General features: G+C 46.0%; 2 protein-coding genes across 3 annotated transcripts in view; both read right to left on the reverse strand.

Moving 5' to 3' along the window:
• The window catches only part of TMEM177 (transmembrane protein 177), a 70,317-nt gene extending 65,911 nt beyond the window's left edge, over positions 1-4,406 (reverse strand). Inside the window, exon 1 of the transcript XR_010028543.1 lies at positions 3,594-4,406. The gene's annotated coding sequence lies outside the window, so the exon portion shown is untranslated. The remainder of the gene's footprint in view (positions 1-3,593) is intronic.
• A 6,060-nt stretch (positions 4,407-10,466) lies between these two features.
• MRAS (muscle RAS oncogene homolog) overlaps positions 10,467-23,653 on the reverse strand; it is a 38,278-nt gene continuing 25,091 nt past the window's right edge. For both annotated transcript variants that reach the window (XM_063161819.1, XM_063161821.1), the window contains 4 exons: positions 19,001-19,154; positions 15,772-15,871; positions 14,399-14,478; positions 10,467-11,398 (listed from right to left, as the gene is read on the reverse strand). In XM_063161819.1, coding sequence (XP_063017889.1) covers positions 11,299-11,398; positions 14,399-14,478; positions 15,772-15,871; positions 19,001-19,154 — 434 coding nt within the window. In that variant the 3' untranslated portion in view covers positions 10,467-11,298. The remainder of the gene's footprint in view (positions 11,399-14,398; positions 14,479-15,771; positions 15,872-19,000; positions 19,155-23,653) is intronic.

The following is a 23,653-nucleotide window of genomic DNA, read 5'->3' on the forward strand; positions in this document are numbered from 1 at the left end:
CAATGAAGAAAGGCTCTTATACTCACCATGATGGATAACATGGATAGAAGATGGAAAGGTAACAGCTGGAGGAGTAAAAGCAACAGCTAAGAGAAAGGCTGACCAGGAGAAGGAAAGTATGAAAGGAAAATGATCTGAGTGCTGATTTGTGGAGGCTCTTCTCTGCTTGAAAGTATCCTGCAGCAGCAATGCCAAGCAGTAATGCATGCATTGATGAGCACTCTGGATTATGTTATAATGGCCTTCCCTAAGTCTCTTAAGGGTAGCTGAGTGTATATTTAACTGTAAAGATTTTATGAGGATAGCAGGTTGGGTGGACTATAGCCCCTGTGCAAACCAAGCTTCTTGCTGTACTCAGCAGATACTGCTTGTCCTGACACTGCTGTGGTCTTAGAGATTAAATACATCTCTGTTCAGTTTTGGATGGCACAAATACAGAAAACTCTTGTTATAGGCTCCTCTGCATGTCACTGTCATATGTGTGTGGTCTGGTATTGCTGAGCCAGTGAAGACAGGCTCCCTGAGTGAGCAGGGCACTGTGCACAGCAAACAGAAAGGTGATTCTCGAAGCACAAGAAATAACAAGATTCAGAGTACAGGCAACTAATAATAGCAAAACCCTCTTCTGTTTAAGAAAACTCACACCCATAAATAGACAAGTGATAAATTTACCTGCATAAGTGTCTGCCTGGTTTTCAGGAAGATGTTGCCAGATGAAGACAGTAATAAATCTTGTAGCAGAATTAAATGTTTTATGGAGAGGTCATTTCTTAATTGAAATTGTCCAGAAAGAAGAATGGCCATGAGTTAAGGTGTAATTGCAGGGCCACATGCCTTTTGTATGAATAAAGCTGGTCACAGCTTTTCTGTCAAAATGATTACTGACTTGAAAATTATTGGTGAAGTTGGCATTTCTTTGTGGAGTGTGTCTCCTAATACATAAGCATTCTCCATTTCTGTTGCTAGAATCCTAAACCAGTCTTAGACACTTATTTCCCTTATGATGTCTAACTGAATCATATCTGATTTATATTTTGTGTTGCTAGTTGAAAAGTCAATATTTTTTCTGCATTTCTCTCCATTGCTCTTGCCTGCCCACTGCTTATGAAGGGAGAAGCTGAGAAATAAAGGAGCTACAGAATGGAGCCTCCCAGTACCTCTGAATGGACAATGTGCTTTAGCAGTGACTGAGGGCTCCTTTGAAACCAACAATAAAAGCATCTTTTCTGTCGAGGAGTACAAGGCTCACAGAGGCAAGAGACTTTAATGACACCATTATCTTTCAGGCAATTAGGACTCACTGGCACAATCCAGCACTGGTAGAGGCACTGTTTTGATTGCACTGCAATGGCTCAGTGAAATGTAGACTGCTGAGACTTAGCAACACCATAAATCGCTTTTAATCTCAAACCACCATGGATCAAAATGTACTAACACAGGCATAATCAGAATTCACAGGCATATTTTCTCTTTTAAAAACATATGCCTGGGAACAGAGGCCTCCCCTCCTCCTGTCAGCTCCCCACACACACGGGCTGTGTGATGCTGATCCTCACGCTCCTCTCCCGACATGTTCGCCGCAGAGACGGGTCTGAGCCTGCCAGCTGTGGGCATATTTGTTGTCCCTTGTGGATTATATTTTAATGACATACCCTAAGCCTCTTAAACTTGAACAAATGTGCATTTAACTGTCTGTGCATTTGTGCCAGTTTATAAGGTAGAGGGTCAGCCAGCTTATCCCCCAGCTTCTCTGTGAGGGTGCTGTCCAAGAATTTTAATGGAGCTTTCAAAAGCCTCCCGTTATGCAAGGTGCCTTAATGGAGAGTCCTCCTGCCTCTGAAAGTTCTCTCTTGTTGCTAGACACAATGAAAGGCAAGCCATAATCTCTGTGGAGAGTGCCCAGATTTTTTCCTGTCGCTGTGTGTAGCTGGGATGCAAAGCACAGCTTGCTCCGCTCCCCTGCCACAACCAGGGGGATTCATTTCATTAGTTTGGAAAGCTATTTTAGAGCAAAGGGAGGTTATGTAGGTCATCAATTCATCCCTGCTGCCTTGAAAAAAGAATTCATTATGAAATTTCACTTTAATTAATGCAATGCACCAGCTTGTAATAGTATTTCATCAGGACATCTGGTAAAAACACATTAGCTACAGTTTAATGTTAAGACATAATTGAACAGAACTCCTCTTGGAGCTTGGCTTTTGCAATATGTTTTACTTCTGCTTCTCCTGCAAGCTGCCAAATAAAGGAATTGTGGGGCTCCCTCATCAGAGGGTGATGGATCCTGACCCAAAGCCTGTTTGACATAACAGAAAGGCTCCAGTTAACATTTGCAGACTCTGAAATGTGTCCCTGAGGAACAGACCCAGCATCCATCCTGTATTTACATTCCAGATACTGCTGGTACCTCCACCGATCTATAATCCCAAATTATATAAAGTAACAGCCTTGGTGTTTTGTTCCAGTTCTGTTTGAAAGGCTGTGATCAAATGGGCTTTATAAACCATTTTCTATTGGCTTAACTTAGAACCTTTTCCTGTTCTAATTATATGTCTGCATAATTGTTTGTTTTAATACTTATTTGATTATCTGCTCAAATTAGTGTCAGTGCAGCAGCTTTCCAAATGCCGCATTAAATATTCACATCCAAATGGGATTTCTTTCTGCCCTTTGTTTTGCAGGGATCTGGACTATAAATGTGAACTCTCAAAAGATTACTGTTATTTAGTAAGTACTAGGTCATGATTATTTAAATCTAACTAACAGGCTAAAGAGTACTTGGAAGATTATTATATTTTGAAAAAGTTTGTGAAGTGTTTGAAATCTGTTTGATTTGAGGCTGCTGTCTCCACTTCTCCTTTTCTTTTTTTGGGTAAGTGTTTGAATAGCCAATAACATTAATAAAAAACATCCGCCACCAGCACAAGTGCACACACTGTAGTTTCTCTGTTACACTCTCTCCTTTCAGCAATTTTTAACCATTGTGTCTGGGACAGTTTTACTCCCAGGCCTCACTGACAAGGGACACAAAGACTAAGATGTTAGGGAAGCTTTCTTTGTCTGCTGTTTAGTTGCTCTTTGGGTTATTTTCTGCACCAATAGGCAAGAGAGGGAGGCAGAACTGATCTGGAAAAGCTTAATGTGCCCTTACTGAAGACCCCAGTGCATTCCCAGTGGTGCTGAGCACTCCTGCTGCCAGCACCTGCACTGCACACCCATGAAGGGATCCTGGGCTGCACTGACTTCCCTGCTCATGCCAGATGCCACCCATGTGTGTGTCTTTGCTGCTGAACATTTTTCCAAGGGCAGGTGACTGACAGAGCCTGGGCTGGGACAAGGCCAGTCCACCTGGCAGGTAAGGTCATCTCTCATCACAGATGCTCTCCTGAGGTTTAATCTATATATAAGCCACCACTTAATTCTGATACCACCTGAAAACATAGACAAATTGTTCCTGCCGTCAGCTGGTCAATGCAGATAATTCATTTCTTGTAAAGCTAAATTGCCCCAAAGAGATGCTAAGATCCTCTTAATGATAGAGGCACGCAGCAGACACAGGCCCAGGCCCACACAATCAAATTCAAGGCACTTACCTCTCTCCAGGGAGCAGCAGCGGCTCTGTCCCACCTTTTCAGAGCTTGTGGTAAAAGGCTGTTGCAGACAAGAGGCTGCTGGGCAGCAACAAAATGTTGTGCTATGCCCAGACTGACTTTCCAGTGATTTTTCAGTGCTACAAGTCCCACGCTAGGCACAGTAAGAGGAAATCCAACTTGGAGTATTGGTAGACCTGACTAAGCCTGCAGTTTGGTATTAGTTGGCAATAAAACATAGACAAATAGGCAGCAGCCTGGAGCATTGGTCAGGCTGGTGCTAACTCCTGTCTCAAGAAGCAGAGGTAGTTTTTCCACACAGACATCAGTGCCATTATTTACATGGCCAGGTCTGGTGGCCCTCTGGTTTCTGGGAGGGACAGTCACTGGCATTAGACAGTGCCATTTCTTTGTTGTTGTCTTAGGACAACATTACCACAGGACCTGTCATTTTAAAATTAAGCACTAGCCTCCAACCCTTGGAAACCTAAACCAGCAACTTATCTGTGGGCTCACACAGCTTCCACGTGGTGCTCACAGGTTTGATTTCCTCAGGCAGCCTGTCCCTGATCCAGTCACTGGTATTGAGGGCTCCATGGGACAAGCAGGAGTCAAACTTTTGTTCTCTAAGAAAAACAAAAGCAGTCATAAAAATAAGTCCAAAGGCATTTTACAAAGGGTATTTTTTTCCCTAAATAAAGTAGAACTTGTGACCTTTTCCATTCTTCGTTTATCTCTATGATGTGATAAGATGAATCCTAAATTAGGAAGGAAATAGATTGCTTAGGGGGAAAAATCATTTGAAAATACTGAGAAAATGCCACTTATGAAAGCAGCCTATATCTAGTAGGTATTTACAGATTTTATCAGGGGCTGAAGCTCTTGAGATAGCTAGCCTTAGACCTCTTCTTTTTGCACTTAATATTTATCTTCAGCTAAGTCCATGTTAATTATAGTTTCACAGCTTGAAGCAAACAGGTCACAAGTCCCAGCAGTATTTGAAGTTTGGGCATCTCACTAGCCCCTGTTCTTTGTCTACATTTCAGATGTCTCTGCTCTTGTTTCTTCAGCCTATGGAACAGGATCTGCTGCTTCTAAGAGTCCTGACTGCAAGAGGTTGGATTGTTTCTTGAATGCTTTAAGATCCTGAAGTGAAAAATCATTAGTTCTCTACTTCTTTCATTAGTTCTACTTCTCTATTCTCTATTCTTTTATCATAGCAGGTGTCATGTGAATTTTCCCAGAACAATTTTTATGTGCTAAAGTAAAACCAACAAAAACCTAGCTGAGTGCCACCTTTGCCTTTAAGTGTTTTATGCTGGTGATGTGACTGCTTTGCTTTCCCTGTCTCCTGCTGTACCTCCCCTTCCCCACAAAGCACCTTCTGCCAAAGGCTGCCCAGACACTCCCAGCACCACTCCTACCCTGCTGCCCAAAGGGTGCTGGGGGAGACAAAGAGACTTCACCAAGCCAAGCAAGGAAACCATGGGAACAAATCTTTGTGACCAGCTCTGTGGAAAACTCCATGCCAGAAACCAGCACAAGCTTTTATGAAAGTTTGGAGACTGGGATGAGACGAGGCAAGGCAGGAAGCTCCCAGGGGAGGGTGAGTAGCACCCTGTCCCCAGCTCACATCATTGTGCTTTGTTCGACCTCAACAATTGTGTGAGCAAAGCCCGGAGCATCAGCCTTAACTTTGAATTTCCTGCTTGCTGTCGGCTCCATCCCAGAGACTGTTGTTTGAAACACAGCTCTTATTATGGAGCTGGCAGAAAAGAGCTCCCTGCTTTGTGGGGACATGGGCTATTGAGCTGCAGAGAGGCATGCCCAGTATCTGCCTGGGTCTGGGCTGGCTGGGCCTGACTTGTGCAGTGAGAGGAGCTGCTGTCACAGCAGCCAGAGGATAACCACCTCTGTGTGTGGAGCCCAGGAGCAGCTCGTGACTCGTTCAGCTGGGCTGACTTCTCAGCAGAGATGGTCTTAATCACAAGCTGTACAATGTCTCTTGCCCAGATTTGCAGAGGATTTGGCTTTACAGAACAGGGTCCTGTTTCACAAAGCTCCTTCCTTCACCTCTTACTCCTGCTCTCTTATTGACCAAATCCAGGATGTTGCCTGAGTCCCTCTCTTGGGCTCCTGGATCTGACCACATGCCCAGTGTGAGCTCTCAGACAATGCTGTACATGTCCTGGTCTGCATGAGAGGGACCTGGGAGGAGGGATGGAAACCAGAGGAGCAGTAATGTTTGTGGCAAGTCAGACTGCTGTGTTTGGCTTGGCAGGATGTTGCTGATCCCCCAGGATTTGGCAAAGGGATCCCCAAATTCAAAAGAATTAAAAAGCTGTCCCAGAACTGCCAGGATTAGGGGATTTTGGCTGTCTCTCCACACTCAGCACTGCTGAACATCCCCCTCCTGTCATTAGCAGTAACCCCTGCACTCAGCCACCTGGCAGGTCCCACTGCTGGGTGTGAGCCTTCCTTCCCTGGTCCCCCCCTTGGCACAGCAGGGACACAGTGCCTACATGTTCCTCCTGCCTCAGGAAGTCTTGACCTGCCTGACCTGTGGCCACTCATAAGTGACTTCTTGGAGCTGGAGAGAAGCAGCAGTGATTTACCACAGTGGTGGGAAACCCCCTCAGACCAGAGCCTACCTCTGTGCTGTAACTCCTCCTGCCTCCCCATCATGGGATCCAGCACATGCAGGCATCTCTCTCCCTGCTCTCCTGCTGCAAGCAAGTCCTGTGTCATCCCAGAAACCATCTGTGAGATCATCTATGAAATATTTCTTTCCCTTGCATGCAAGAGAAAAGGAAGCAAAAGGCCTGCATAATATTGATGGAATCCCTGATAGCCAAATATTGAATTATTTACAGCCTAATTGTGCAACTGATACTCATGAGATTGCCTAGGCTGCAAAATGCAATTCATACATTTCAAAAAATTGGTGACTTCTACTTCAGACTTTGTCCAGATGCATCATCACCTAAAACACAGGTGACATCACTTTGCAGGAGAAGTACTAGGGTGTCCACAGACTCCTGAAATATCCACTGACTCAAAGCACCTTCTGGCTGCCCAAGGTACACACGTGGAGCCATTTGAGATGCTCAGGTGAATCCTTGCCTGGCTGGTGGCTGCTGCTCCAGAAGGGCCCAGATTTCCCATAGGTCTTGTGTTACAGCTGAAACTCACAGGTAAATGCCCTGGATAGCTCAGGCACCTTCAGATGGCATTAAATACATAAATGCAGAACACTCAATTGAGCCTGTGTGACTGCTGGAGACCTCCCTGCACAGGGAGCAGTGACCAAGAACAGCAACACTTCCCATGCCACAGCATCCTTCCTCTCCTTTGCACTGTGATTCTGTGCACAGTAATTCAGTCCTTAATAAATGCACTGAAGCTCCTCCTTCCTGCCCAGCCTGCAGCAGATAAGAGCAGGCTGGCCACTGACCCCAGCTCACAGAAAGCAGATTTCCAGACACACAGCTCTTCTGTCCATTCCAAGGTACACAGGTTGATGTGGCAGTTGTCACAGGCCTTGGCTATTTCCCTAATGCCAAACTTCTCTCAAGCCCTCTCTCCCTCATTAATAAACATCTGAACTCTGACATCTGGAGTAGACCATAAATTGTGTCTCTTAAAGTATTTTCTGTGTTCCCCATTATATTCTACTCTTAGCAGAGCTTTGAGGGGAATCACCTTCTTCTCAAGCACTTCAGCAGCATTTAAGGAGCATCCCTTGAAATCACTGGAGCTGAACAAGCCTCTGGGCAGTCCATTTTGGCCGGGGATGGAAACAAGCTAAAACAAAAAAATCTGACCCAGCATTACAATGCTGTCCTCTCTGTGCCCAACAATGCTCATTTCCTCTCCAGATGAGACACACCATGTATGTCTAAATCCCTCAGCCTGTCCTAATTTGCAAATTCTAGTACAGCTGTAGGTTAAAAGAGCCAGCCAAAATTAATTATTGCAGATTAAGGAACTGAGCAACAAATGGCAATAGCCTCTTGTTAAACTGAAGCATCTGATCCAAACCAAGCAATTTCAGCCCCTTGTTAAATACTTGCTTCTCTTGTTCACCATCTCCAGTGTTTTGCAGCTGAGCACCATCATCTGAACATTGTTGATTTATATGTACCCAGGCTATCACAGAGCAGCTTTGCCAGTGACAGCCCTGGCCTTGGCTGAGGCAGCCAAGACAGCAGGTTTGTAGGTGGCCACCACCTGCAGGCCTCCTCAGCTGTGGGGTGGTGGTGTTTGGATTTGCTGTCATCAGGCTTTTGTGCCATTTAGAGTTGGCAGGCAGAGAGGGACAATTAAACTCTGCCCATGCCAAAGGAATATGTATTTATTTCAACCAGGTACTTCTCCTTTTCTTCCTTCCCAACTCCCTTTTGAGAGACATGAGGTCAACAGACAAACAGGTGACTTGGCTTGTACAATAAATGTCCTGCACCTCAGAAATTGGTAAGAAAACAAAGCCAGTGACTGCTTTATAGGCAGGACCAGAGAGAGGAAACAGCAACATGATTTACCTGATGGCAGTGGTACAGATGCTATGGGATCCCAGGTCAGGGAGGTGATGACACCTTTGCAAAGCCAAAACTTAGGTGGCTTAATACTTTTGGTTTGTTGTTCTAAAATAGAAAAAGGTGGTTATTCAGTTATTAAATACCAATGAATCTGTAAGGTTTTACCCCCTTTTTATTTTGTTTGAAACTGTGTGTTGAAAGCAAGGTCAGGTCTAACATCAGATGATGTTTGGTCACTTGGACCATCAGCTCTTTGGCAATGAGCCCCACGTGTGCCCTTACAGGATCCACCTCCAGACTGCCCCTGACCACAACAAAAATGTCCCTATGCACTGGATGCTCCATTGGAAAATATAAGCCACCCACAGCACAGTTGTTGTGTCACCAACTGGCGTCTCCCTACCAGTCTGTAGGTGCTGTGCTCTCCCTTTCCCAATAGCCCTGAACATGACAGGGTGGGTTAGGTGGCAGAAGGCTTTGTATACCTTGCTATTTTCAGCACCCTGGAATTGTCAGAGATACAATCCTTGCTGGAAAACACTCCTTGCTACAAACAAGTTGATGAATGTACAATAAAACAGCCATGCTTTCCCCACTGGCCACTACTCCATTTTCTGTTGTTAATCTGCTCCTTTCCCCTCCTCCTCCTCTCCATTATTCTGCAATAGCTGTTGGTTGCTAAAGAAATTGAAGAAACAATTAAGAAGCTTTAGAAAAAGCAGATAATTTCTCACATGCAGTGCTGAGTACACAGCAGATGTGACTCAAGAGACACACATGCTGTTTTCAGGCAAGCATTCCCAAGGGTTTAGATAAAAATAATAAGGATGGGGTGTTTCAGCAGAAATCAAGTTATTTTTAAGTGGAAGGGCACTAGGGGGCATTAAAAGAGTTCCTGAAATTGTCATCATCTTCTTCTGTGTGGGATCCCATAGCATTAGTAGTGTATAATTAAAACTATTAAGCCAGCAGTCAGGCTAGACAGGGATTCTGGTGGGGAAGTGGTTACAGGAGTGATGGTGAAATGGGGTGGTTGCAAAGATCATCAGACAATTTCTGATTTACTGGAGGTTTTCAAAGCAGAACAAATGAAATGCCTACAGGGAGATCTTCTTCCAGAAGGCAGAGGCAAGGCTCAAGGACCAGAATTTGAAGTGGATGGCTTCAGTTGCTGCAGTTCTGTTCAGCCAGCACTGGGAGAAATGCTGCCATGGTCGGGAGCCACATCTCAGCTGACACAGCACGTTGCTGCTTTACTGAAGTGTATGGCCCACATCCAACCTAAGAGTCGGTGAGAGACACTTCTTTCCAATATCCCTCTGCTTAATCCATCCCCAGAATCTGTCACCACACCAAAGGGGACAGAGGCAGCATTACCCCAAGCAGCTTGCTGAGCCAGCCACAGGCCTTTGCCATCTTCTGGCTGTGATGAAGACTGGACAAATTAAGGACATGTTTCCATTATCCTCATTCACCTGAAAAATAATCAGCAGCCAATTCACTTCTAAAAAGTGGCCTGGCAAAGGGTGAAGAAATGAAATGTGGTGGCAAATAGACAAGCATGGACAACTAAGTTTGTGATGATCATCATCTTGGATGGGTATCTTCAATATCCAATACCAGGATTTTCTGTGCTCAGACACATAAATCTCAGGCATTCATACTCTGCCAATATTTTAAATCATGCCCACAAAGCATATTTGAATAGGATTCAAGCTGATGAAAAGCAAGTTGCTACTTTTAAACAGATTTGGTGACCACGTGAATGGAGCCAATGGATTCAATCCAGCACATGACATACCATTAAAGACAAATTTGCTACTGCAGCTCTTACTGCCAGGAAAAGTGTGAAAGAACACGTGGCCCCTCCAGGATGTGCACAGCCATATCTCTGGTGCTACAGATGGCAGTCTGAATGCTTGCAGGGTTTTTGCCTTGTCTTTTCATAAGGCAAATGTAGTCCTTGCTGTTTTCAGGGAGACATTTTAGATACAGTCAGCTTATGAAGAGACCCATCCCACTTGAATCATTTTAAAAACACCTCTTCCTTTCAAGTCACCAACTTGGCGAAGGAGGGAGAAGAAGAAACATTGAGCCAAACTCCATAAACACATTTTGTTTCCTGTGTGTGTGAGATGAGCCTGGGAAAAGCAAAACAATTAATCTACCCACGAGTGGCTTTGCAGGGAAAGGTTAAGGAATAATAGAGTGATTTAGATCACACCACTTTACATGCATTTATGAGGGAGAAATTCAACACCCAAATAACAAATTCAGTTCAGATTTTACTTCCTTTCTCCCTTCCCCTCCACCCCCCTCCCCCAAAAATGAAATACCCTTCCATTTGTAAATTACTTTAATTTAAATACTTTCAGGTTAACAAAATGCCTTAAGTTTGACATGTCCAAAGTTACAAAACAGAAACAAAACCTCTTGACAAAGGGTAAGAAAAAAAATATATAATCCAAGCCCAAACCTCCTTTCCTAAACTGGAGTTTATGGTCTGTGAGCTGGCAACCCTCCAGAGTCTGACACAATGTCTGGAGCACCCAGAGCAGCTGGAATTAATTTTCTTCCTCCAAATCTATGCACTTTCATATGAAGCTGTGTTTTGGCACTGCTGCCCAAGAGAGAGTCCAGTGCAAAAAATCTAAGCCTGGCCGTTGTTTCTTTGCAACCCAACACTTGCTGAGCAAACAACAAAAAGAAAGAAGAGGACAAAAAAAATTAAGAGAAAGAAAAAACCCTTTCCCTTCCCCCACATACACAGACAACTGTACCAAACAGGGGGGCTATTCAATGCTGTTCAGAAATGGGTCACAAAGAGAAATGTTTGCAGATAAAACCAACACTTTTTTTTAACTTCTGCCTTGTTTTTTTTGTTTTGTTTTTATAAACATCATGGAGCCCCTGGAAGGTGCTGGGGATGTTTGAGAGTTGAGGTCCTGCTGATCCCTTCTGCCTCCCATTGGCACAGCTCCCACGCTGGCCCTGGCGTGCAGCCCCTCTCCAGGGTCCGGCCCCTCTGAGCGCCCGCTCCGGGTCTGAGCTGCCACAGGGAGCCCACGGGGCCCTGAGGGCATCAGCATCGGGCTGCAGCTCCTCACCCGGGCTGCTGGGGGGTCAGGAGGGGAGGAGGGAGGCATCCAAGGCACTCCCAGGGTGTCCTGTCACAAAATCACACACTGGAGTTTGTGGGAGCCCGTGGCTCTGTCCCCTCGCCATTTGGTCTTTTTCTTCTTCTTCTGGCTTTTCTCTGGGATCTGTTGCCTGTTTTGGGAGACAGAGAAGAAAGCAGGCAGGTGAGACATAAGGCTGGGCTGGATCCAGAGCCCTGGGCAGCCTGTAGAGAAGCATCTTGGTGTGCATGTGCATATTTGCATACATGTCTCCATATACCCTTCCAGCACTGCACGGCTTTTCATGCCACACTGCTGGGCCTGGCCTGTATTCTTCAGGAAGGAGGAAAGAAGCCATTAAGGGTAATGGCAGGGATGCATGTCCTGCCAGGGCACTATGCCTCCAGCTGCCCATGGTGAACTGCTGCCTCCTCCCCTGCCATGGGGGCTGCTCTGGGAAACAGGGATGCTCCAAGAGATGTAATGTCATCCATTACACTGCTGACACTCCGTAGGGAAGAGGATGAGAGAGATACAGAGAGCACAGAGAAATACACTCTTCTGCCTTTCAGCTGGCATTGCCCTTAGCCAGCTGCACTGATGCAGACTTGGTGATGGAGGGGAGCTAAAACATAATAAACCAAGAAATGCGTTTGCTGCTGCAGGGGCTCTGGCTTCCTCTGATGTTGTGAAGAGCAGTGGTGCACAGAGAATGAGCTGACCCCAGACAGATGTCCCTGGCTGTCTGAAGTCACAGCCACCAGGAACACACAGCTGAGAGCCCTCCTGCAGCGTGCCCTGGAGCTGTGAGCAGCCTCTGAAGCATTCTGTTCAGGGCTTCTCCCTGTCCAGGAAGGTGAGGCACTGCCCAAATGCCTGTTTGCAGCTGCACCCAGCTGCCCAGCTACTCTGCCAGCCCAGCAGTGCAAATCCAACGAAGGCTCTGTAACTCAAACACCTGACAGGCAGCTTGTAGATGTAGATTTCAGTGAAAGATAAAACATACAGACACCAGCAGCTTCCATAGATTCAAACCTGAGAGTCTGAACAGTTCAAAAGCAGCCTCTTTGTCATGTAATATACCAGGCATTAAAGCAAGTAATCCAGACCAGGATGAGACATCACTGGGGCATAAATCACTATGACTTTAGCTGGTGTTTCTCTTACAGCCTCAGCTTCCAAATTCTTGCAACCACCTGAAAAACTCAGCCTTGACTAGTAAGACTTCTTCTCAGTGAATATGAAGGCTGGAGGTATGAAAACCATAAAACTTTAAAGCTCAAAACTACAAAGATGGAATTCAGAAAATTCTTTAAATCTGGATAAACACTAAGTGACCACAAGCTGTTCATACTCTTCTGGATCTGTTTTAGAGATCCAGAAACCACACCCTGGGCCTGCTCAAGGCTTCTGCTGTGGCAGTTCCTGTGTGTGCACGGCTGCAGCATAAAAGGGGCATCAGGAAATTTAAAACATCTCTTGAATGGACTCAATTACCCCACTCCTTTCTGGATTACTTCCAGACAACAGGTTCTTGCATGAAGCTAAATAAACTGGGAATCAGCCAAGTGCAAGGAGCACCAACAGTGCAACGCTGAACAAGCATCCTCACCCTGGGAGCTCACAAGGGCTCCGAGGAAGCCCTTCATTTGCAAAGCACTCTGTCAATGATAGTTATCAGGGAGCTGAAATTTACATTTTATTTGAAAAAGCTTACTTGAAAACCAGAAAAACAATACTTGATGGGTGATGCTACCCTTGACTGTGGACAGTTTGTAATGTCCAAAAACCTAGCAAAGCTGTTTGTGGCCAATGTCCAGCCAGATCACACAGCATCTTCCTGCTCTCTGACTTAACCCGAGTTCCAGCTCTTGTGAACATTGCTGGTGCCCTTGACATCACAGGCTGGCAAGGACTGACATTAGCTACTCAGGAAACTGAGGTGTACCACTTATTTTTGAGGTTATGGAGTGCATTTTCAGGGCTTGAAATTAGTAATGCCTCATTACAATACTCCTTTCAGCCTGCTTGGACCTGTGTTACGTGGAGAAAGCAAACAAAGCCTTTCCATCTTATTTTGGCTGCTTTCCTTTCCTGCAGAGCAGAGTAGATGGTGGTAAGAGCTTGCTGCAACACAAAAGTCATATCCAGCCAGCTAATACTGAGTTAGAGAACAGTTGGGAAAGAGCTTGGGACACTTCCAACTCAGTTCTCCAAGGACTTTCTGCCCTCTGCTTTTGAGACATGTGGGAAGAGTGGGCAGTACCATCTGGTTTTGATGGAGGCTGGCTTGAGGCTCTGCTAGGATATTCACAAGTACAGATATGCTGTGAATAAATGCCTTGTGGTTTAATTGCCGGGCGAGGCACTTTGACTGCGCGGCAGGGAGGAGCACGATTTCAGCTCAGCGCCCTCCCAAAACATGAAAAATGAGGGCCCAGAAAATCTGGCAGACAACTAGTGCCAGAAAAACAAATCTTCTCAGAGAGAACTGAGGTTATCAGCGAGATGCTGGGATGTGTGTGCAGCTCTTTTCCTGCAGGGGAGCCGGGCTCTGGGAAGGCAGTCCCTCCCTGCTGGCAGCCGGAGCAGGGGTTCGCCCGGAGAGCGCGTTTGCCAAAACGAGCAAAGGCAGCTCATGCCAGAACTGGGAACAAACCTCTGCAGTCTGAGGAAACCTGGGGCTTAGCCATTAGGTCATGCAGTTTCTCATACAAAATGGCTTAATTTTTTCCATCTAGTGAGCAGAAAATGCCAGAAGTCACCTACAGCATTAGAATTTTGTAGAATTTTTTGCCGGTCCTTTTTAACTTCTGGCAAGGCAAGACCCTGAGAGGACAAAACTATGAAAACCCAAATTACTGGTCCAGAGCTTTCAATGCCAGCCTTTTAGAGCTGATCATTGTAGTAGGTTTTGCACTGTTCATTGAACAAAAAATTTTCATTTCAGCTACTTCTTACTGGGCATGGTACTGATGTCCTGCATGGGTAGCTAAGTGCTAGTAACAGACCTAAGCAGATACAGGACAAGGAAGTTAATAAACACCAGAAATATCCCACCCCCAAGAAAACCTGGCTCCTGACTCTCTGAGCCATGACTCCTGCACGTCCCATCCACGGGCAGTAAGGAAGGGAGGAGTTTGCAGCTTACCTTATTACCCTCACAAGATCATGGAAGGCCTTGTCCACGTTCAGAGGTGGGTCCTTGGCACTGGTTTCTATATAAGGAATCTGGAGGAGAGAAGTGTATCATGAAAGAGATCAGTGATAATACCAGTTTCAAAATGAAAAGCCTGAAGGCTGAAGAAACGGGCTGCTAATACCACGGAAATACAGGTAAACAAAATGTTGCCATGACACTGCTATCAACACCCTCACACTTGCAGCAAGGTCAGCGACTGCTTACAAAAGGTCTGGAATAAGCACCAGGCTAAACAGCTGCTATTGAGGTCTGGGTTTGGGGGAGAATAATCCCAGACTTTATGTTGTCAGATGTTCTCTCCCCCTGAGCTGTGCTCACAGACATGAAAATAGCTGAAGGTTGTTGAAAGACCAGCACTTGCCAAAAATTCTTGCTTGCCACATTTTATTGGGACTACTGCATGAATATTTCATGACTACAATTCCCCTTCAGTGTAAAATGATCTTCCCCTTCAAAGTCTGACAGCCAGATGGGGCCTCCTAGAGTGCTTGTCCAGCACACTGGCAGATTTATAAAACTGCCTCTGATAAGGTATTTTCATGCATGGCCTTTTCCAAGGCGTGTGTATACAGATGGATACAACATGCTGTGCTGCAGTTTAGGTGTCCTGGCTCTGACAGAAACCAGATTCCGTGGGGAGGGGGAGTGAACCTGCCCTGCCAAACTCCCATCGAGGTTTGCTTAGAAACCACCACACACTTGTCCTTTAGGCACAGCAAGCTGCCAAGAGGTCTCAGGCTTGCTTGCCTTTAACCTTTCCTTCAGTTCCACCTCCTAAGGGAGTTGCTGTCTCCCTCCGGGTGTTCAGGGCTGCTGGCATTTCGAGGTGATTAGTGGAGCAGCATGTGATCTGCACCCATCTAAGACCAATTTCTCAGGCTAAACTAACAGCATGAATAATGCAGAGCTGAGATGGTGGGCCAGATTTATATAGGCTTAACAACCCTGTTAACTTCATTATCTTTAACAAGCTCAGGCACCTGGATATACCTTCTAATGCCTGACTCTGCCTTTTCACTCCAGGGAAGTGAACTTTCTTCTCTCATCCTGAACACTTCTCAGCACTTTCAGACACCTTGTACAGAAGTCTCAGTGATGGCCACAGCTCTCCTAGAGCCTGGTGCATAGCAGAGGTTCTGGTTTCAGTGATGAATTGGCCCTACTGGAAGGAAACTGCAGAACTGCTACTTTGTAGTAGTCAAAGATGTATTTACAAATGTTTCATTGTAAGCTTTAATGCAGCTCCTAATGAGCACAGCTTTCGATTCTGAATGCCTGTAATAGGAGTTTCAATAAGCCATTAAATAATCCTGCAAACTTACGTTATGTTTTGTTGCCATTTCTCTCCCCTGTTCTCTTGTAATTTTCCGTAAGTGCATTAGATCAACTTTGTTTGCCACCAAAATCATTGGAAAAGACTCCCTGGAAAAAATCAAAACCACCACCCAATTATTACCACACTACAACAAAAATTATGAGCATAAATTTCACTTTTTGATGCTGACATAACCTAACATATTCAGCTACAGACATACCACATATGTGTAAAGAAATAAAAAGAAAACCCCCAGGCTGTGCTATACATATGCTCATACTGTAAAAATTTACTTGACAAGTTGCATGCATGCACACATTCCTTGTTATTTGTAGGGACTTCAGGAACTTATTGTCACAATTTCTGCAATGCCTGATGATAACTAAGCCTGAAGATCCAACTAGGTGAGGAAAGATCTAGAGAATTAGCCAGAAAATCAACTGAGACATAAAGACAGATCTTGGACAGGAGACTGGGACTCTTTTGTATTAGTTAAGGCATCTCAGTAACTGCATATCTTGGCAAGATACTGAGGGATGATGGAAGAATTGGAGTAATTTCATTCCTGGTCATCTACTGAGAGCAACTGTGGGGGAAGAAAGATGGACTCTGGGAGCTGGTGCTTATAGGGACATCAAATGGTGAAGCAAATGAGTGGGAGCACAGATGCCCATCAGCTGTTACCCCAAGACAAACTGGGCTTGGCAGTGGTAGGTGGAAGGAGGCTGGAAGGAACCAAAGAGATTTGTTAAGCTTCCAGTGCTATTACTTACCATCTCCTGTTTCTAATCCCAGAAAAAAATACCAGACCCATCTCCCTCTGTAATAATACTCAATATTTCCTTAACTACCAGGCATGTAAGTGCCTGCCTTCAGCCACCACCTGAGAAGAGATCCATTTATCCACAGCATGTCCTGTGCAAGGCTCTCCTCCTCTCCCCCAGCAGAAAGCTCCACCGTTCCAGTGATAAACAGAACCAAGGTTGGGAGCCATGGGAGGTGTTGGCAGTGCCACACTCTCTCCTCTGGCTTCATGAAGCAGAACAATCAGCTGCTGCAGGGCCTCTTGGCCACTGCTGGGAGGGAGGAGGTCCCTTCTGATCACTGACACTTACTGCAGTATTGTTGTCCTATATTTAAGTCCTCCTAAATGATCCCAGTGTTCTCTGCTGTAACAGAGCTGATTTTACTGGGGTAAGGAGCAGCTGGCCATACTCATTTCTGTATAAAACACTTCCCTGGTAACTCTGGATTTTTAAACAGCGTTTCTGGGTCATTTTTCATCGAGATGATAAGAGCTCCATCTTCCTTCTGGCATGTTGCCCCATTGCTCTGGCTGGAAAAATACCGTACTGCACTCTGCATTTTAAATGAGTCTTAGAGTTATTCATTCTGATAATGTGACTGTGATTTAATGTTAATACCTGAGCATTGATATATCTTGACTCTGATCCTTCTGGAGCAAAATATTTGCTTGTCTGGATTATTTGATTGCTTTTTGGCTTGCAGCACATTGATTAGAAAGGGATTACTTTTGGATGGTATCTCATTTTCCTTGTTTACATCAGGCATAAAACTCTATGGGAACTTTGTTCCTATTGCAAGCTCTACAACTGCTAGTTGGACAAAGCTGCTACAGTTGGAAATTTTACTATAATGAAAGTTGCGGAAAGAAAATGGGAGGAAGGCTTTGAACAGCCCTGCTAACACAGCAGCCTGCAATTCTTTTGGATCTTAAGTTGCCAAAACCGCTTGCCAGACTGAAAACCAGGGTGATGCTCTGCTCCCAGCTCCCTGTGGGTTTAGCAGGAGGGTTTTTTACTCACGTTGCTCCCACTGCTGTGATTTTCTGCCCCAGCTCAGGTTTGGGTGAAGCATTAATACGCTCCTCACGCTCGGAGTGGCGCTGAGCGGGGAGCACAAACAACCTCGCCAGCCCGTTTCACTTCCTGCCTCTCACACGCTGCTGCAGCACTGCACAGCGTGTATGGAGGGCAAAAGTTTCAGTCCAGAGCAAATAGTGAACACCACATCTTATTTTCACCAAGTTAAATTAGATAAAATCAGCATCAGATTGGGGCAGGTTACAGGAAATTCTGTCCCGTCTCCTTCAGCTTTTAGAAACAGATTTACTTTGCCCCAAGCTAAGCCAGCAGTGCTGAGGCTGCTGTGATCTGAGAGGCTGACTGAGGGACTGACATTCTTCTTCATTTCAATGAAATCAAAGGGTGGTTTTTCCTTTACTTTTCACTCTTGTGGGTTACACTTTGGATGCTTTACTGGAAGAGCTGTCAGCTGTGAACCTCACATGATAGGAGTCCACCCTTCCTGTGGGGAAGTTATTCAGAGCTGTGAAAGGAAGCCAGCAACGAGGCCCAAACCCTCTGGTGACTTTTCTTGATGACTTCCATAATTAAAAGTCATTATGAACGGAAGAACTAAGTGATTCAAAGCTGCAGACATATAAGGGCTCAATTCACACCCCACCCAGTGAGAATGGATCCATTGCCTCTTGAACCAGGATGGGAAGAGGGAGTTATCTTGTAGATAAAGCAGCAGCTTCCCCTCACTGTGCCAGGATACATTTATTTACCATGATTAAATTCCCAGTGGTACCTTCTCCCCTGCACATGCAAGGAGGAGAGAGGTGACCTCTCCCCAGGCACAGACAGATGTTTTATTCTGTGAAATTGTTCACTGCAGAGCACAGTGCATTAACTACATTACATCCCTGGTAAGAAATACAGTTCCTTCCAGCACGAACTTTTTCCCCTTCAAGACACTTGCTCACACCCCCAAATAATGCAGGGCCTTTGAAGGTGTGTTTGGCACAAGCCAGGGACAGGAAGATGGTACCAGGACACGCAAAATAATTAGGGCTGAAATGCTTGCTGACTCCCTGCTGGTGATCCCAAAGTGCCTGCACTGTGCACAGAGCAATCTTCCTCCTCTTCAGAGCTGAGCTGGTTACCTTCAAAGGTGTCTGATCTCTCTTTATCACACTGCTCTGGCAGAAATTTCTCCCTTCCAGACATCTTTTCACTCCATTGTAACACCACTGACCCTTTCCACACTGAAAGTGCTTCATGCTTATCAGAAGTAAACCACTTCTTATTCACCACACTGAGGTCCACAAATGCCACCTAAGGATTTGTCTCAGGACATGCAGAAGGCAGAAGCTGGGGTCAGAGGTGCAGCCATGCCCCCAGGATGGTGGGGACCCCCATGGCACCCACCTGTCCTTGACTCTGAGGATCAGCTGGTGGAACCGGTCCACGTGCTCGAAGCTGGCCTTGTCTGTCACCGAGTAGACGATGAGGAAACCGTCTCCAGTCCTCATGTACTGCTCCCGCATTGCACTGAACTCCTCCTGGCCTGCAGTATCCAGAACTGGGACAGAACAGACAAAGGTTTTTAATTATTGTGGGGGACCTGTAGCTGCTGGCACCACTATGTGTCCTGTGGCCTTTCTGCCTCTGCTGGGCTTCCTCAAAGACTGCAAAGATGTGATGAAATCAAGTTGGATTGACAAGGGGGCTTCTGTCCCAGACCTCACTCATCCTTGTATGCCTAAGTTGGGAGCAGGGGAAGAGGACACTGTGGATTTAATTTTCCTTTTCCAGTACCAAATACAGATCACTGAATTTGGAGAGTTGCTCCTCTGGCAAGATATGGCTCAAAGTATTTCACAGCCCTCTCAACTTTTCCCTCTCCCAGAAAAGAAAACCCAAGACTGGAAGGTTAGCTAAAAGCCAGTTTAAATGTCAGGGATAACCTACAAAATGCATGATGAAGCAGGGCTGTGAGACCCAAAGTAATAGCTACAAGCATTTTCCTTTTCTCAACACCTGGATATTGTTTCTAGACCATTTTGTCCTTTCAGAGTGAGCCTTGGGGAACTCTCCTTAAATATTTAGTCTCAAATGATGTGCTGATACTAATGAGGTAACTTAAACAGATAGAAAAGCTTTAAGTACCTGGCACATCCAATACAGTGATCACATTTCTGTGAATAAATCCATGCTCAAATCCCCTAAAACACCTCACTTGTGACAGCCACTCAGATGCTGTTCCCCACTAGATTAAACTTGATGGAATCATAACTCACTGGTTCTCCATGGATCTGTCTTGCAGGGGGTCCCATCACTTGTGGAACAAGCAACCCCAGCCTTCTGGGTAAACACCACATACACACATCAGTGCTAGTTCCTGAGCCCCAGCTTTGTGCACAGCCAGGATTTTGTCTGGCAGGAGGAGGGTACCAGAGGAGTTCATCAGTTTAGGCTATGCCAGTACCAACATGGGGTGCACTCAGAGTGCATCAGCTGCTCAGAAGTACTAATCCTAATACATCATTGCACCCCAGAGGCAAACATGGGACCTTCATGATGACTGGGAGCATTTTCACATCCCAGTCAACTGGGCTGGGTGGGAAAACTGTTTTGCCTCTGCTGTACAGCTGTGGTGTAAACATCTAAACATCTGCTGCCCACAAGTGATGGGGAAAGCCCAGGGTAGCCGTGGATGGAGACAGTGGCAAGAGCATACTGCTGACAGAGCAGCAGGGCTTGATACAGGTTTGTCTGGTCTGAACCAATCCACAGACCCAGCAAGGTGTTCCCTGTAGGGGAAGTGCTCAGGCTGCCCCAGTTTCCAGATGGGACCATGATAAAGACCACTTTGCTGCATCAGCACAGGTGGACACACTGCATGTCACAGCACACCTCAGGAGCCAGCCACACACCTCCACTGCATGTCTGAAGGAGAGACAACTACACTGGAAGACCTGGAGACCTTCCTTGGTGCTGGCAGGCCCTTTAAAGCCTTCAGCCTCATTTGTTCTCCTGCTTTAACTGGTGTTGAATGTCTGCTTTCATGAACTCTTAAGATAAAAAGAGCTTCCAGGCTCTTGCAGAGACCCTGAGATTTAGGCTTATTTGCCAAGATTGCTGGAAAGTCACCTGAGTCTCTTCATAGCCTTTTATCCTGCTCCTCCCCTCTAAATCTAGGAAACAAGGGTCTCAGCTCAAAGGCACTTCAGCTATTCTTAAGGACTGTACAAAAAAAAAAAAAAAAAAAAAAGAAAAAAAAAGGAAATAGAAAACCCAAAGAGATTGCACGTGCTGGTAAATTTCTATGCCCTGGACAGAACTGCTACCATGGAATAAGGCCAGGGCTCTGGAGCTGGGACAGAAGAGGAAATTAATCTCTCCTACCTGCCCAACCTGTACAGAGAGGCTGGGCTGCCCTCATCTGACTCCTGCAGCAGCTAGACACGGTGTCAGGGCAGGGCTGAGCACACAAACCCAACTTGTGGGAGAGTGGGAGAGCTCCCTGCTGAGAGCTGAGCCCTCCTGCCCTCCCTCCCCCTGAGACAGGGCAGGTGCCCCAGCACAAGCTGCGGGCAGGAAGGTGGAGATGGATGTGCTGTATCCTGCATGGTAATTTGCTTAGGGACTTCCCCTTGCTCTGGCACATTTGCAAACTTCTCATGAAACACATAAGAAGCATCCAGCTGTGCCTTTGCACCCATCAACCCATCCCCAGCTGCTGCCCCTCCCAAGCTCTGCACCCCTGGGAGAGGGGGCAAGCCCTGGTGGGGGCTGTGGGGATACCCCAGTGCATGGGGCTCTCCTACCTTGCCTGGATCTTGGCCATCACACTAAACACAGGCAGAGCTGCTGTGTCAGCAGCTGCTATTTAAAGGGAATTCACTTGCAGCATTGATAAAAAGGTGAGCAAGTCCAGGCAGCATTTAAAATGGCAATCTGAAGTGTAAGTAAAAGACACAGAGCAGTGAAGGTTAAGGTTATTAATACAAAGTTAAGCATTGTGTAGATGGCCACACAAAGTCCTTGTCTTAACTTTAAATGTGCTCTTCATTAAGGCAAACCCCCAGCCTAACACTTCTGTGCTTTGTGAATTGTAAACAACAGAGGAGAGGGATCTGGATCCTTTGTAGGCAGGGAAGGACCCCATCCTGAAAAGCATCAGCACCAAAAAAGGGCCAGATGTAAGTGGCTTTGCTTGTGGTGTCTTGTGGCATAAAAGCTTCAAGACAACTCCTACCTGTAGAAATGGGAAAGAGCAAGGAGAAACTTGGGAAGGGGTAGCTCAGAAGGTGATTTTCTTCCCAAAGGGATGAGAAGATTTAGCATATTAGCCAGCATTCGCCTTCTTTTAAAATTGCTGTTTCTACAGACAGGATGGCAGAAGACAGAAAGAACCATGAGTAGAGAACTGTGAGCTGGTACACTTTGAACCACCAGTTGCCCCACTGGCAGCACATAAATGCCAGCATGGAAACAAGGACCAAAGCACGAGTGGGTTTCTCCTACCTCATTCTTCCAAGAACTGAAATCAGACTCATAGGCTGTACATAGTCAGGGACTTCCAACAGAAAACTTAGTGATTTTCTCACAAATTTGACCAAAGAAGCAAGGAGGAACAATTATGAAAACATTTGGGTAAGCTGAAGTAGAGAGAAGCCAAGGATGATGTATGATGTAGGAACAGACATCCAAAGAGGGCAAAGCCATTTAGAGCTATCATGAGACCAGCTGGAGACTAAACTAAGAGCAATTAGGCTGTGAGAGCCCAGCAGGGAGGTCTCCTGCTCTGCAGGTAAGAGGTTGCTGAGTGAAGAGATGGTCTTTTCGACTTTCCAGTGGATGTGACCCCCAGCTGCTGTGATGAACTACTTGCTAATTGAATCCTGCCCCTTTAGAGCTCTCCATACCATTTTTCTGTGAATCCTGATGGGTTATGCAAGAGTGCAGCTGCCTAGAGAGCACTTCTGAGCAGGCACAGGAGCCCAGGAATATACAGGAATTTGTGGTCCAAAATAGAAGCCCTTGGTGCTTCAAGGTGTACATGTGGCAACGTCTCTGCAACTGACAGTGCTCCAAGTGGCCATCCAGAGACAAAGGCACTTGGTGAACCTAAACCAAGGGTGGAGACACACTGTGAACTCTAAGCCAGCAATGGCATGGCTTTTTCTGGAGCCTAGGCTGGATTCAGTTCAAACACAGCATTCCCAGCCTTTGAGGAGCTCAGATCTGGTCGTGCAGGTGAGCTCTTCTCTTTCCATATCTAGGCAAAATGTCCCCCTACATCTTTACCTTGCCAGGCAGCTGGGTGTATAGGTCACCTCAAGAGAGTTTCTCCACTGTCCATGGGAGAGGGGAGGGGATAAAGATGAACTGACAAGCATGTCAACCCATTTTCTGTCCTTCAGCCTTTGGGTTTCACTGCCCTGCAGCTTGGTACCTAAGCTCATGGGAAAATGTAGCTTGAATTGCCAAGTCAAACTAACAAGCCTCAGGCTGAGGAAAGCCACCTCCACGGTCTCTGTCTGCCATCAGCAGCACCATGGGAGAGGACACTCCTATCAGCCACTGCCTTCAGCTGAGGAACTGGCATTCTGGGCACTGCATGGATGGGGTACTGGGGTCACAGCTCCTATTCTGTGTCCCCACACCCCAAGTCACCTTGAAAAGGTATGAGGTGCCCTTGCCATGTGCAAAGCAAGGCAGATGCTTCACTCTGTCACTGATGCTTCTGCACCTTCTCAGACACAGCCATGCTGCCCCTGGCATGACAGCTTTCCTCAGCAAAAAAACACATGATAGGAAAACACTGGGGCTTTTATGAGCCCATCTTCTGTGCCCTAGCTAAATACACAGATGTTATAACATGGAAAACCCAAGTACTTGAATTCTTGCCCTTCCTTTAAGCAAAAAGAAGACAGGCTTCCACATCAATAAACAGAAAAAAGATGCATGCCCTTAAAGGAGCCCTTTCTCTAACAAAGGGCAAGTATTCAAAGCCTTGTGTTTTCCATGTTGCAACATCAAAATTTTCCTGGCAGGAAAAAAATCCAACCCAAG

Source organism: Melospiza melodia, chromosome 8, assembly GCF_035770615.1.
Source record: "Melospiza melodia melodia isolate bMelMel2 chromosome 8, bMelMel2.pri, whole genome shotgun sequence".
Lineage (NCBI taxonomy): Eukaryota > Metazoa > Chordata > Aves > Passeriformes > Passerellidae > Melospiza > Melospiza melodia.